Genomic DNA, 15331 nt, shown 5'->3' with positions numbered 1-15331 from the left:
ATATCATTATCTAATCTATAATCGGCTAACATCTGTTAGTAAAAGGCGGCTGATTAGGTTAAATAACGATGTTGGCTTAGATTATATAAGATATCTACCACTCTATGAAACATCCAGCGGCTTGATTGTCTAGATATTGTTCTTCTTTTCATACTTAATGCTGCATTAGTTGAGTTTGATCTATTAAGTCGTGCTTAGAACTATAATCTCTAGCCTGCCTTTTGGTTGCCGATTAGGGTAGCATCGGAGTTTCAGCCGATCTTACCTGATTTAACTACTTTTACCTTATACGCTTGATTGACATGTTAAATCTGTCCTTTATATTAAGATCTTGTTGCATTTAAAGTATGTTAGGCTTCTATTTGGTATATCTTACTTGCTTTAATATCTTAATATAGAGTGGTATCGGAGTATTAGCCGATACATGCTAGATCTACATGATCGACTACGCTATGAACATATATAATCTTGTTGTTAATATGTATTTCGATCTAAGTGATTTATACTGTCTCGGCATGGCGTTCGATCTATCACAGTCACTTGATTTGAATATATATCGATATAAGGATTAAATATTGTTGATATCTACAGCCGATCGAGTAAATTTAGTTCCTTGTTACTTATTTGTGATCGCCGATCGATTCACATATGACATCGGCTCAGAGATAAATGATATGTCATCGGCAATCAGCCGATCGGCTATCATTTATAGATTTAACCACGGTTTCTTTGTCTTTGTTTCTTGTTGATTGCAGGATCAAATCAACTGGCACGCTCATACATCCGAAGGCGAGCTTTGGACCTGCACTGGAGTTAAGCAGATCTCCCAGGCCTCGTGTTTTTTGTCAACAATGATTAATTAAGTATTAGCTATGAAAAAACCTTAAAAAATAGATTAATATGATTTTTAAAAGCAACTTTCATATTATAAACTTTTTGCAAAACACGTATTCCTTCTGTCCCAGGATAAACTAAACTAGTAGGAGATGTGAGCGTTTAGATTCATTGTAAGGGGTCATAGGTTATTTTAAGACGGCGGGAGTACCGAGTTTGAAGAAAAAACACATCATGGCCATGTTTGGTTCCATGGGCTAATTATTAGCACTCACCTTTTAGCCCTGAATTAACCCTCAAGCATCCAAACAGGTGGACTAATTTGGGGTTAAAGTGAATTAGCCCCCTCAAAACATTAGCCCCTCCAAGGGGTGCTAAATGGGGCTAATTTTGTGTGGGGACCATAAAAAGCAGTTCTCTCTCTTTCCCTTTCTCCGCTCTCTTTCTACTCTCTCTACCCTTTAGCCTTGAATTAGCCAATGGATCCAAACATACTACTCTAGGCTAATGTTTAGCCTATAAATTCATAACTAAACGTTAGCTCCCAAAATTAGCCCCCAAAATTAGCCCTGGGCTAATTTTCTAAAAATGCCCCATATCAACATACAGGAGTACAAAACAGTACGGTATCATTTTATTTTATTATATCTAGAAAAACAGAAAAAGAATATAAGGGGGAAGACTTGGGCCGCCGCTAACCCTAACCCCTGGCGACGGCGGCCGATCGTCGTCGACGAAGTCAGGCGCGGAGGCTGCGACCGGATTAGCCGGTCGCCCCTGGATTTGGAGCTCCCGTGTCCGTGTGGGGGCAATGCTAGCGCGGGCGTTTGGCCTCGTGGGCAAAACATGGAAGCGAACGCCGACTATGTCCGTCGAGGCTTCCGCCTCGCCGCGCCGCCGCTCCCAGATGCCACAGCAGCAGCTTTGTCATCTCCACGGCAGCACGCCGTCACAACGGCAAAAGTTCCCCGAAGAACAGCTCCCGGGGTAAGATTTATCTCTCTCTATGCCTATTTGATTGGTTGGAAGTTGGAACAGATGCCCCAGTAGGTAGGGTCGAATTTCCGACTCATGTTCTTCGGGATTCTTGTTAAATTTCATGGGTTAGGTTATTCATGATAAAAAGAAAATGGGAAATAGCAGGCAACATCTTTCCAACCGCAACCTGATTATTTTGCTACAGAGGAGCTCCGCCAATGCTGGACTATATCTCCGAACAGAACTTAAGCACCGTAGTAATGGCAACATGGAGAATTCAGCTGTTGCTGCTGTCGACTCTAATGGATAACCTTGCTCGCTTCTGAACTTCAATATTGAACTAAGCTTTGTAAGGTTGGCATGCTAAATTAGTTGTTTACATTCAGGGATACTGTTGAGGGGAGTTTTGACCTGAGGTTTGCAGCACTGAAGAGCATTGGGGAGGATCGGGTCAACGATCGTGAGCTTAAGTTACTGCTAAAGAAGAAACATGCCCCCATTTGTTATGTTTGGTGTGATCCATGCCCCTGGATGCACATTTCTCAGGTATAGGAGCACATTTTTTGGTAGCTCTCATAGATGCTACTTATTGAAACTGATAATTATCTTTGATTATATGGTTCATATATACCATACTGTAGCACTGCTAAGAAAAAAACAGGGATAGCTTTATGCAGATGCACTCTTTAGTCTGTAGTGTCGTTAAAAGCAATTTTTGTTTAAATGCACTGCAACCTCATCAGGAATAACTTGAAGTTTAAAAAAAAAGCAGTGCCTAAATGTACAACCATTTGGGTTGCACAACAAATCCAAAAGAATACCACGATTTTACTTGTGTACATCCTTTGGATTCAGTGTGTAAAGTTGAACTAGTGTGTTTCATAAGAAAACATGCGGTGTCTTATAATTATCATTTGGATTCTAAAACATTTATAAGTCTTCCGCGTTACTGAAATTTTCAGGAAAAAAACATCTTTTGTTCTTTATGTGCTCACTAATCAGTTGTCGATGTTTATGCTTTGGCACAAACGAAATCCATAGACCAGACAATAATAATAACTGCCTATTATTTTTGTGCGCTTCAAAATTGCAACTTATTGAGAACATCCTTTCCATGGTTCCACCAAATTGTAGTCAAGAGTTGATTCTGATAGTACCATCAGCTTGCTATTTACAATTAACTTTTGTTCTGTCTCTTTTAGTTAGTTACAACAATGCCACCAAGCTTCTTTGTGAGAAAATAATGTTGCATGAACCTTTTGTCTCAATGGCATAGCCCTGCTGAGAATCACAACTGAATTTGTCTTATGACTGAAGTACGCATTAACAAAACATGTTGAGAAGAAATAACAGCAGTGCCCATTGTTAATCTACTTTCCAGAGACATCTTGTTCTTCTATCCAGATTAGCCTAGGCTGTAAGTTGTCCAAAAGACAGGAGAAACATTCGCTCTTAGGCCTTGTTCGGTTAATCCCCATGAGGGAGGGATTGGAGGGGATTTATTCCACACCTATTGTGGTGTGGAATTATTCCCCATCAATCCCCTCCAAACCGAACAAGGCCTTAAGTTTGGGTCTCAACTGTGAGTGACAATCCAATGTAAATGAAAAAGACTCATTTTTCATCTACTCAGTCCAGCAAGTAGAGTCATATTATCTGGGCATAAGTTAAGAGGGACTGGAATATTTGGAATTATTCACGTTAAACCTTGAAATCAAAAAATATTTGCAAGCTTCCTTTGAGAAACAATAATTTATTTGTAGATTCTCTTATAACTCTATAGCCATCATCATTTCAGAAGATGAGAGAATGAAGTGTCCCTTCATGTCCATATTTAAGGGAAATCAATCCTGATGCATATTTTTATTCAATAAATCCTGTAGAATCACCTTCCAGAACAAAGAGCAGTGGTGAGAGTGGTCTTGTCATAAAATTCTTTTGCAATTATCTTTCCTTGAACGCCATTCAGCAAACAGAAGTGGGACCTGTATTCAGGACTTGACTGACCTCCAGTTCTAGGAAAAGCTTTTTCATTGTGTACTAAATAAATTCTCCTGCTTGTTAAAAGTTTTGAGCACCAGGTGCTCTGTTATCTTTTGGTATACACTAACATACCATAATCTCATGCAAAAAAATAGGTCTAATTTGCTGATATTGATTAAACTGAAGTGAAATTTTATTGGCTGTAATTTTGCTGTTCTTCCATGTATGTATTCCTTATGACATCAGTGTAAAATTTAACTTTCAGAAAACCTCACTATTCAGTTCATTCATTGTTCATTGATGTTTCAGTTTACTGTCTTAACATTTGAAATGACGCCACTATTCCATTTAAATTAATGCTGACACCTTCAAATTGTTCAAATCTGTAATGCGATGTTCACTAGTGTATGGATCCGTTCTTGTTCTGCAGGGGATCATGAAGACACTCAATATTAATAAAATGGTTGAATCTGGTTTCAAAGTTAAAATCTTAATGGCAGACTGGTTTTCCCAGATGAACAGTGAGATTAGTGGCAATCTAAATAAGATGCGGACTGTTGGCAGGTACAATATTGAGATGTGGAAAGCAACTGGCATGGCTCTTGATAAAGTAGATCTAGTCTGGTTGTCAGATGAAATACGTCAACATGGTGATGAGTACTGGCCAATTGTCATGGATATTGCAAGGACAAACAGTGTGCGTAGAATAAAAAGGTATATTCTTGTTTGAATCATTTGAGTTTTCAAGGGTTATTTCACTGGAGAGCCTACTGATTGAGCATCGGATGTTGGATCAGTACATGCAGGTCCTCTTATTACTGTTTACCTAGCAGATTTTGTGGGAGTAGAAATTCTTATGCGATTGGAAAATTAAATGTTGATGAGATTTTTTACATTTGCTTGCAGTGTGCTAGCATATTATTTCAGAAGGTATGTTTAATGTACCTACTACCTCTGTTTGCAAATGTGTTGCCATTGGTATGTTTCAGTCAATTTATCTAACAGTAACCGCTGATATATTAATAACTTCTGGAAATATCAGGGGCTAATTTGTTAAATGAGCAAAAGTAGTGGTGGTGCTTTAAACTTAGTAGGGACAAATGAAGGAAGCAATTAGTGTAGTTCTATTAATATAGTTATTTGACTATGCAGTCCAACCCTGTTTGCTTCCCTTTGATCTTGCACCTCACCAATTCTTGTACACAAGGCCTATTGATATAACATACTCCTCTTTTTTTTTTGGTTTCAAGTGTAGATTATGTATCTGTTCACTTTCACTAGACTGATTGTTGTGAAACTTTTGTGCAACCAATTCTGTGATTGCCATATCAACTAAAGTAATAGTGTTCAAATATGCTTCTGTATTTTATTTTACATGGGATTTTGTAATGGACTTCTTTAAAGCTTCTTGCAATGCATACATTATCAACTGCAGGCAGACATATGGCTGTTGGGAATGGAACAGCATGATGCCAACTTATTAGCTAGACAATATTATAAGCATTTCAAAAAGAAGAATAAGGCAATTGCTGTTTTGGACAGTATCTTTTCACTTTTATATGTATTGTTCCAAGTTGTTACATGTGCTTGTGCTTTTGGTATTTGGTTCTTGGATGGTGGTACTTACATGCCAAGACACTTGCACAAGGTACATGCACCGAAACATACTCGGGTGCACATCCTTAACTCAAACTACAGATATGCTTCCTAATTTATTACAATACCCTCAAATGGAGAACAGGAGGCATCCAGCTTGGGCTATCTTCATGGAAGATGATAAGGTTTTACTACCGTTATACTCATCCTATATGATGCCAATCCTGTTTATATATTCTCTTCGTTCCATCCTTTTTTTTTTACTGCAACATAAGTTTAACTCGAACCTGCTATTATATGCTTAGGCAATAAACTCATCTTGATCCAGGGAGATGAGTAACAAGGGAAGACTCCCCATTCTTTGTTTGAAAAGAGGCTAACTTTGTTCTTATGCACTGCAACAGATGATTATTAACCAGTTTGTTTTAGCTTTTTTGTTACTTGAACCCTATATGTGATAATTATTATGTTATTTGACATTTTGAACAGTTCTGGTATGGGGTTTGGTTTTGTCAATCAGTGTGACCATAGAGTTGTTGAAATATGCTACCTTATGCAGCTCATCGTCTGATCGATGTTTTGGCGAAATCATTAGTTATTGTTTGAAGGTTGACAATGGAGATTGTTCAATATTTACCTGTTGTATATTTCAGGAGGATATATGTTTTAAAATGGAAAAAGCTTTCTGCCCTCCAAAACTAGCAGAAGGCAATCCATGTTTGGAGTACATAAAATATATCATCTTGCCTTGGTTTGGAATGTTTGAGGTGGTCCAGAAGAAAGGGAATGGTGGCAAAAAGTAAGAAGTTGCAGAGTCACTTCCGCAGATTTCTGGACAAATCTTAATTTTACAATTCAACAGTATTAGTACAATTGTTTTGTCCTGTCGGTGTCATCAATACCTAACAATTCACAACTAAATCATATAACGTAATCATGCATTATATTTGTATGCTTTTATTCTATGGTTTGTGATTACTTCTATCTTGTTTAGGACTTTTCTGAGCATGGAGGAACTTACAGCTGATTATGAAAGTGGCGCTCTGCATCCTGCTGATGTGAAGCTGGCCCTTGAAAAGTCATTGAACGAGATATTGCAGGTAATGCTTTTGTCTGTACATATGTGTTCTGATTTCCAGTCATCCATCTCTTGCTGGATAAGTTCTGCCATTTCCCTTCTCTACATCCGCTTATAATGAATACTATTTTGATATTAATGGATCATCCCACATGGAAGATTCTGTAAATGTTACATGTTCCAATTGACAAACTAGTGATAAACTAGAAATGCTAGAATCATGCTTCTCATAGAGTGAGGTGTTCCATTCCACAGAGGCGTAAGATAAACAATTTTACTGTGACTTCAAATGACACTAGTTTAAATTCGGACGGACATGCTACCAAAAGTTTGTCCATAGAAAGGAGAAAGAAAATGCATAGTAACAGAGAGCTCATCGGAGTTTTTCAAAGCACCCCTATTTTCAAAATGTCTTTTCTCGATAACTAGGTTTTGTACTCCTCTGTCCTTGTCTGTGTTGAATGGGGTTGGTTGGGAGGTGGAGGAACTCAGGGATCCTCTTTTTCTGGATAACGTGTTGCCTCACAACTGATTAGCACTGAGTCAAGAGCAATTTTAGGGTAAAAGAAAATGCTAAAAATACTTTTCGGTGATAACAACTAGCTTGAACCTAAGCTGGTTGACAGAAAAAGCATGTTTGAGCAGTGGAGGATACATCTTGACACATAATCTGGAAAAGGATAGGTTCTCCCAGGTAGCTGTCAATAATCAGTGAATCAAGTTGATTCGCAGTATGAAGCTTGCCAGTTGCCACATTACTGAAAGATGGATTTGGACAGAAACCAAAGCTGTTCCTAACTGGGATTACTTAAAATCGTCCTTTCTCACATGCTGATTCTGCTCTTCTCATCGAAGTAGAAAGTAACTAATAGGAAAATAAACAGGAGTATTTGTTTTCATTTCCCAAGAATGTGGATCAGTTACTCCAATGGCCACTAATCCGCTGGTTTTTTTTCTTCCATGGCAGTAATCCATTTTAATGTTTCTTGATGAGTTGCTCTAACATGAAAAATATTATGAATTGGATCATCTATGTTATGGTGTAGCAACCATACATGAAGAGTGGTATGTGCTATGCTGTTAGTGATACACATTACTTCAGAACCATTTTTATGGTAGATTGTACTTTATTTGTAACTTGCAACTTTCTGTTAACATCCAAAACTAGTATCAGAGCATGTGAAAAATTGATTTTAGAATTCTTTAATTAAAAATATTTTTAAAAAGATTTAACTCACTTGTTAAAGAAAAGCTGTTGGGCTGGTGAACGAATTGCATGGACTACAAAATAATATTTTTGGGATTTTAATAATCATAGAAGTTCATTTCAGAACAATCATCAAAATACCATTTCAAAAATATGTCAAATGAGTAAAAAAAGCAAGGGTGTAGTTATTGCAACATTTCCACTCTCCCCTTACTTCAGTAGCAGAAATGAGTTTAAATAATTATATCATGCCATTCATTAGAGCTATATAGTGCTATCTCCATCACCTTTTTATTAGACTTATTGATTTCTTGGTTTCTACACATGGAGGTTAAAAAAAGTATTATGAAAGGATGGAGTAATTTATTTGTATGTTCAGTTTGTTCGGTCTCGTTCGTACCATAATATCTTTTTTCTCTCTCAATTGGTCTTACCATTTTATTTTTGTTTCAAGCCTGTTCGTGATCACTTTGGAAGGAATGGTGAAGCAAAGGATCTAGTGGAAGCTATCGGGGTAATTTTTTTTTAATCAAATTTGTTGGTTGTTACAATTTGTACATAGTCGAAACAGTCTGCTAAGCGTAGTTGTGATGTTGAGGCGGATAATTTTCTCATTCCTAGCGGAAACAATCTTGGGTCCAGCTATTAAGCTGGAAATTCATACATTTCTAGGAGAACAATTTCTCTCTCTTTTTTTTTATTAAAAAAAATCAAAATGACCAGCTAGTTGTCAGATGAGATTGATACTATGTTTCAAGGCCGAATTTGATGGTCAACCTAACCAACAGTTGTGATGATGCCAAATTGATATTTATGTCTGTTGATCTCTTAGCTAGCCTATGAATTAGTTCTGAAATATATTTTTTAGCATACTTCTGGGATAATTTAGGGGCTTATATATGAGTTGGGTTGGGTTCTCTAAGACACATTGATAGGTTGGAGTGTTATTAGTGGAGACATAATATAGGTTCGTTGGTTAGTACTTCCTTTGCTTTATGTTTTGGCGTGTTGGATTTGAAGCATGGATCCATGTATGTGCTTCATATATTTCCAAATTCATATGGATGATAGTGAATTTAGACGAGGGCTGGAGAGGCCAAAACGTCCTATAATTTGGAACAATGAGAGTACTTCCTCCTTTCCATGATATAAGACATTTTGGGTTTGTCCTAAGTCAAACTTACTAATGTTTGATAAATTTATAGAAAAACTTAGCAACATCTACAATATCAAATTAGTTTAGTTAAATCCTCCATTGGATATATTTTTATAGTATATTTGTTTTGTATTGAAAATGCTACTCCCTCCTTCCAAAAATGTGAGTCCTATTTCTTTTTGCACCAAGACTAAGAAGCAATTAATTCATTCACTATGTGATAAAACCAATGAACATGCAACCAATAAGCATTAAAATAGCTTCTTGGGTTCCTATCAACAATTTAATTTAGCACATAATGACTACAAATAGGACTTAGACTTTTGGAAAAACAAAAAAATGAAATAGGTCTTAGACTTTTGGAAGGAGGGAGTACTATATAATTTTCTATAAAGTTGGTAGAACAAAGCCAAAATGACTTGTAGTATGGAATGGAGGGAGTATGATTTAGCCTCTATTCTGAACCCAAGGTGTATATAAACGGATTGGAATATATGTTTGTTTGCTTTTGAACCGGAATAAGGTATCCTATGCTAGGCATAAGTTTGGGTTGAGTTCAGTTGGATTTGGATTTTGAATGGCAATGCAGTTCTATGTTGGGAGTTTGATCTTGCATGGGATGGGCTATGCTAATCGTTACCAATTCGCCCAAACCATAGCTCCAGAATCTGGTAGCCCCTACACAGAGCTTTGCTGGGCACTATGTTAAGCGCTGCCTATGTATGAGCTTCATTCCAGTTACCAATTGCGACTGTTAATTGTGTTTGAAGTTAACTACTCCACCTGCCTATGTTGTTTGTAGTGCACTGTATGACCCTGCCACTTTTTTTTTGTCTTTTTCTGCAGGAATGCTACGGTGCTGACTGATATTACATGTTCACTCTTGGACTTAGGAGTAGTGTTCTTATCTTTGGCCATGTAATGAACAAATCAATCCCTATCTATGAGCAGTCTTAGAGGTTCCTTTTGTGCCACAAGGTCATCAGTTCAGTGCTTGCTCTTTCCTCGTGGGTGTGTTAGAAGGGTGTCTTTTTTTTTCCTCATCACAACCTTGTTTCTTGTATTTTTTACCTGCTATATGAATATGAAACCTCCCGCTGTCTCGTGCGGTTAGTTCCCAAAAAAACAAGGTCATCAGTTAGCGACATCCTGATATTTTAGAGTTTTAGAAACAATGTATAGTGACAGTTTCTACTCTATGCGTCCACTCGATCTAATAGTGAATTCGGATGATAAATTGCTGGCATCAAACCGATCAAACTTTTCTATCGAGTCCCTGTTTAGATCCTACCCTAAAATTTTTCACTCGATCGCATCGAACGTTTGAACACTTTCATGCAGTATTAAATGTAGGCTAAAAAAATAATTAATTACACAGCTTGCGACTAATTTGCGAGATGAATCTTTTAAACCTAATTGCTTTATGATTTTAAAAAATAATTAATTACACAGCTTGCGACTAATTTGCGAGACGAATCTTTTAAATCTAATTGCTTTATGATTTGATAATGTGGTGATATAGTAAACATTTGCGAACTGTTCTAACCTTGTTTCTATATGCCCGAGACTAGCAGAAGTACTCGCATTAGGCCCCGTATCGACGTAAGATCTGACATTTTGTCTCGTGTGCATGAGATTTGCACTTGTCACTATCCTCCCCTGTTTTTTTAAATGATTCCCTGAAGAAAGTTTTCTCCTGAGAAAACGATGTCCTTGTCTGATTCTATATAACTTGCACCTTTGGACTGAATTAGTTACTGTTACAATTAGCTAGTTTGGTGGGGACTTGTCTTCTCGGATGCGTGGACTAGAAAAGTAAAAAAGAAGAAACAAAGACTGCCGTCTTATATCTGTTGACCATGGATAAATCTCAATTGGCAAGTAGTAGTTATACTCATTTATCGCAAAAGCTGAAAAAGAAACAATTGCAGATTTAGGTCAGTCTGCTGAAGTGATTCAGTCGGCAGTAGCTTGTGACTCATCGCTCACGCATGCTGGGTTTCAGAATTGCAGCCATGCTTATCATCATTGAGATCAATAAAAAATTTGGTGAAACCAGACGCTAGCCCCAGTATCTCAATTTGAGTGTGTATTAGAGACGTGTTCTCGAGTGTATGAGTGCGATGTGCTGGTTCAATATTTTGTAGTGGTCTGCGCGCTAAGAACACGGTAGATTAATCTATCTACGTTCGCCGTGGGGCTAGAAATTCCCACATTAATCGGAGAAAAAGAAAAGAAAATTAACCATTGGATTGTGATAAGTCTAGATTTTAATGGCTAAGATTTAATGGAGGTATGTTGGATCGGAATCGTACAGAGAAATACCGCTAATAATAATATATGAGGAGTTAGAGTAGGCTGAGTTAGGGATGGATACGAACGTCATTAAACAGTACGGACTTAAAGCACGATTAGAGTAGAACTTGAAGATGGATACATCCAATTCAAAACAGTATGCGCATGTAGGTGAAGGCAAAGACCAAGACAACTCATGCGTTCCTCAGACAAAAATCGAATGTACCATGCATGAAAAAGAAAAAAAATGACTCAAACAATGTCGAAAAAAATCATTCAATGACGAAGATCATTTGCAGATACACTGTACCTAATTAAAATGTACAGCGGTATAAATAGATCATGGATATGTATAAAATATTGTTATATTTATTAATAAAAAATATATGATGGCGTAGAAAAGTTGTCAGGATCGGGATACTAAGTAGTATCATTTTGCTCAAAGTAATATCATATCGTAGGATTGGGATACTATAAGATTTTTTTTAAGTTTAATTAATATATAAATAGACATTCTATATAAAAAATGTAGTACTGGTATATGTCACGCAAATAGAGACATTTATCAAGAGAAACCACGTTGGTTTTGATATATTTAACTGATTTTTATATAAATTTGAGCATATTTATTTATATTATAAAAAACGAAATTAGGAAAAATGAGAAGAGTCCAAGTAGGAATACAATTTAAAAATAACTAAAATTCGAAATTTAAAAAAAGAAATATTGAAAGAGTCCATACAAGAATCCACTACGGGATTAATTAAAACTCAGAATAAAAAAATAAAAAATTGAAAATAGAAAAAAGGAAAATAAAAGAAGACTTCAAGTAGAAATAAAATTTAAAATTAACTGAAATTTGGAATTAAATATAAGCAATATTGAAATAAGAGTACATATAAGAATCCAATAGTAGATTAATTAAAATTCGGAATAAAAATAACATAAAATCCGAAATTAGAAAAATTAAAAAGAGAGTTAAAGTAGGAATACAATTTTGAAATAACTGAAATTAAATATAAAAAATAAAAACATCAAAAGAATACAATAAAAAAATAAAATAAATTCTGAAATTAGAAAAAGAAAAAAAGATTTCAACTAGGAATACAATTTATAAATAACTATAAAAAATTAAAACTATTGAAAGAAAAAACAATCTAAAACACATGACGAGATTAAATAAGTAACGGGCTTATAAAGGAGCAGAGTGGTGGCGGTTGATGAGACATCTAAAAACTATTAATAAAACACCAAATAGAATCCTAATGACGATTAAAAGGAAAGATGACGGGCATGTTGTGAAGCAATCGGTTAAGTGGTTGGCGGGAACTTCTAGAAAGTAAAAAAATAAACCCCAATGATAATCATATTTGATTTTTAAAATCTCAATTACAAATAAAAATAAGAGGCAGTGGGCGGGTTGTATAGGAATACAATGACAAAGCCACCGATGATTGGTGGGTCTTCTAGAAAGTAAAAAAATGAATTCCAATGTTAGTTATGTTCGATTTTTACAATCCCAACAACAATAAAGAGTATGCGGTGAATGGGTCATAGAGGAGTACAGTGGCAGCGTTTGACGAGATTTCTAAAAATTATAAAAACATGAAACTTAACGAGACAATTGTAGCGCCCGTTCCGTCGTGGCGCCTAGCGGGAAAACTATCTCTTAAAAACCCTAATTGCGAAATTTGTTTCTTTGCTTGTTGTCTAGTGTCCGTGCCATCTCAGATCTCAAATCCCCGATCTATCGTCAAGTTCAATCCCGAATCCAAATCCTTCCCAAATCAAATCCCTCCGCAAAAGTCTATTTTGCCTCCCTCAGGTTCGATGGGCCGAATTCCTCTCGGCCCATCTCTCCCTCCCTCCCTATCTCTCTCTCTCTCTCTCTCTCTCTCTCTCCCCGCTCTGCCCGTGAGCCGCGCCGAGCCCTCCCTCTCCGCTCTCGCTGCCGTTCCCGCCGACGCCGCCCAAATCGCCGCGCCGGCCGTTGCTTCCCGCGCGCGCGCGCCGTGGTGGCCGACCGCCTGGTCGCCGCCGCCGTCAGCCTCTGCCGCGCCTGTCCGCGTCTGCCGCCCATGTCGCCACTCCGTTCCAAACCGCCCCCGCCGTCATCGTCGTCGTTATCGACTCGGCCCCGCCTCTCCCCGCGCGTGCTTCCAAGGAAAGGAGGCAAGGCTCCTCCTCATCGCCCTCTCTCCCTCCTTCTTTTCCCAAAGAGGCAAGGGGCAAGCCCACTTTCTCCCTTCCTTTTCCTTTTCTCTTCCCCGCCGGCGTCATCCGCCTCTGTCGCCATTTTGGCCGCGAGCGCCGAGCGCCAGCACGCGCCTTGACCGCCCAAGGTCGGTTTCCAAACCGACATTGCCGCCCTATAAACCCAGGCGCCCTCCCTTCCTTTTCCCCTCCCAATCTTCCCCGTTTTTCGCCCGCGCCATTGCCGTCCCTCTGTCTCTCTCGCCGACCGCCGCCGTCGCGTGTGCCGGAGGAGCCGGTGCGCGCTAGGACGCGGAAGGGGACTCCGGGCGCTCGGCTTCCTCCGCTTCCCCGGCCCGAGGCCGGAGAGATCACTCCCGTGCCGTCGGCTTCTCGTCACTGCGCCCCATCACCCCGCACGGTAGTGCCTCCCTCCGTTCTCCCTTCTCGTTCCATCTCCTCCCCTTAGACTCGGGTAGTAGCACGAGTAGCCTCCCCGTAGCTACCTGGTGCCGCCCCGACCGTTGCCGCCGCTCGCTGTGTGCTCGCCGCCGTCGCCGCCCGTGCTCCGTAGCGCCCGCTCGTCGCCGGCCCGCGTGGCAACCACGTAGGCGCCACGTCGGCGCCACCTTGGCCGCGACCGGATCGGCTGACCCGGCCAGCCGCTCCCTCCGTTCCCCCCCCCCCGTGCGCATGGTCCGCGGTGAGCCGTGAGGCTGCGCGTGGGCCCGCCGCACCGCGTCCTCCGCGAACCTCGCCCATGCACCGCGCCTCCCCTCCCCAAACCCTAGCACGCCCCGCGTGCACCTTGCTCGCGGTGAGCCGAGCCGCCGACAAGTGGGTCCTACCCGGGACCACGCAAGGTGGACCCGGCCCACCGGCTCTCTCTCTCTCCTCCCCGCCCGCGCGCATGCTTTGGGCCGCCTTCTCGGGCCGGCCGGCCCGTTAAGTTCGGCCAAGCCGCCCCTTTCTCTCGGGCCACGCCCTAGCCGCCCGAGGAAAGTCTAATTTCCCTCCCTCCTTCTTTCTTTTCTTTTCTTTTTCAAAAAGGATTTAAATAAATCCTTTTACTTTAGACCAAAAATCCAATAATCTTAGAAATTCAATATATTCCCAACCGTAAGCCCGTTTGACTCCGTTCAACTTCCAAAATTCTTCAAATCTCGAGATCTACCTAATGGCACGCTTAGAGGTCAATAATAGGGCCTTATTTTCGCCGTTTGCTGAGTTGTCCCGTTTCGCGTGTAGTTTCGAAGCCCGAAGACCCGCAGTGCGAGGATTTCGAGGGTCAAACTCAAGATCTCGAGCAAGGCAAGCTACCCTTGAACATCTTGAGCCTATATTTGAACTTAATTATGTTGCTTGAAAAATATTATGCATTGATAGGATTGCACTTAATCTGTTTGCCCCGTCTGCAAGGCAGACCGATGGGCTTACCTAGCTTATTGCATCTGATCCTTCCTTTGTTAATTGTTATACCATGTTCCCTTGTAACCACCTAGTTGCGCCTCGGTAATCGTGCACTCTGCACGAGTATCGACGGTCGCCTTCAAACTTAAAAACTGAGAAACATCCTGGGTAAAACTTGGGTTTTACAAAAGACTTGGAAAACCCGACACCTGGGTCGGTGCTTGCGAACTAAATGAATTTCCAAAATCGCGGACCGGGGAACGTACCGGGTGTACGGTCTCCCGCTCTTGCACTTAAGGACCGTTTCCTTGGAATTTCATCCGAACATAAGACAAGTGCGACCACATGGGTGGAATGGGACACCCCTGGCTGAGTAACTAGCTAATCGGGGGAGCCATGATGCCAAGAGACATGTGGATTCAACGGGGTGGTGTCGGGGAGAACCCCCGGGTTTCCTAGCACAGTATGGTCTGGGACCTAATCTGGTGTTGGTCTGGGACCCCTCTCGTTGGCATATGATGAACCTGTGTCGGCTTTCAAAATGCCTTGTCATGAAAGCCTTAAGGTCTCTAGTCGTGGCAGTTCTGCACGGGCTGGATGA

At 40.0% G+C, this 15331-nt stretch overlaps 1 protein-coding gene across 5 annotated transcripts; it reads left to right on the top strand.

Annotated features, from left to right (window-relative positions):
• The first annotated feature begins 1505 nt into the window (after positions 1-1505).
• LOC4344270 (tyrosine--tRNA ligase 1, cytoplasmic) lies at positions 1506-9979 on the top strand. 5 transcript variants are annotated; one of them, XM_015792034.3, is made up of 10 exons: positions 1506-1821; positions 2199-2358; positions 4360-4509; positions 4593-4725; positions 5231-5336; positions 5494-5576; positions 6045-6190; positions 6386-6491; positions 8131-8190; positions 9679-9979. In XM_015792034.3, the coding sequence occupies exons 2-10, from the start codon at positions 2303-2305 to the stop codon at positions 9697-9699; spliced, it is 861 nt and encodes a 286-aa protein (XP_015647520.1). In that variant the 5' UTR covers positions 1506-1821; positions 2199-2302; the 3' UTR covers positions 9700-9979. The 5 variants fall into 5 exon arrangements, with proteins under 5 accessions (XP_015647520.1, XP_015647519.1, XP_015647518.1 ...); XM_015792033.3 differs by having other exon boundaries at positions 4226-4509; positions 4602-4725; XM_015792032.3 differs by having other exon boundaries at positions 4226-4509.
• The last annotated feature ends 5352 nt before the right edge of the window (positions 9980-15331 follow it).

This window comes from Oryza sativa, chromosome 7 (genome assembly GCF_034140825.1).
Source record: "Oryza sativa Japonica Group chromosome 7, ASM3414082v1".
Taxonomy (NCBI): Eukaryota; Viridiplantae; Streptophyta; class Magnoliopsida; order Poales; family Poaceae; genus Oryza; species Oryza sativa.
The sequence above is the reverse complement of the archived record's forward strand: the minus strand, read 5'-3'. Positions and strand labels throughout refer to the sequence as shown.

Bases quoted from the DNA above. Each gene is read 5' to 3' on its own strand.
- LOC4344270 (XM_015792032.3), top strand. From the start codon at position 1,646: ATGCTAGCGCGGGCGTTTGGCCTCGTGGGCAAAACATGGAAGCGAACG. The intron at 4,726-5,230 runs GTATGTTTAATG...TATCAACTGCAG, and splicing joins CTAGCATATTATTTCAGAAG to GCAGACATATGGCTGTTGGG. The intron at 6,492-8,130 runs GTAATGCTTTTG...TTTTGTTTCAAG, and splicing joins CATTGAACGAGATATTGCAG to CCTGTTCGTGATCACTTTGG.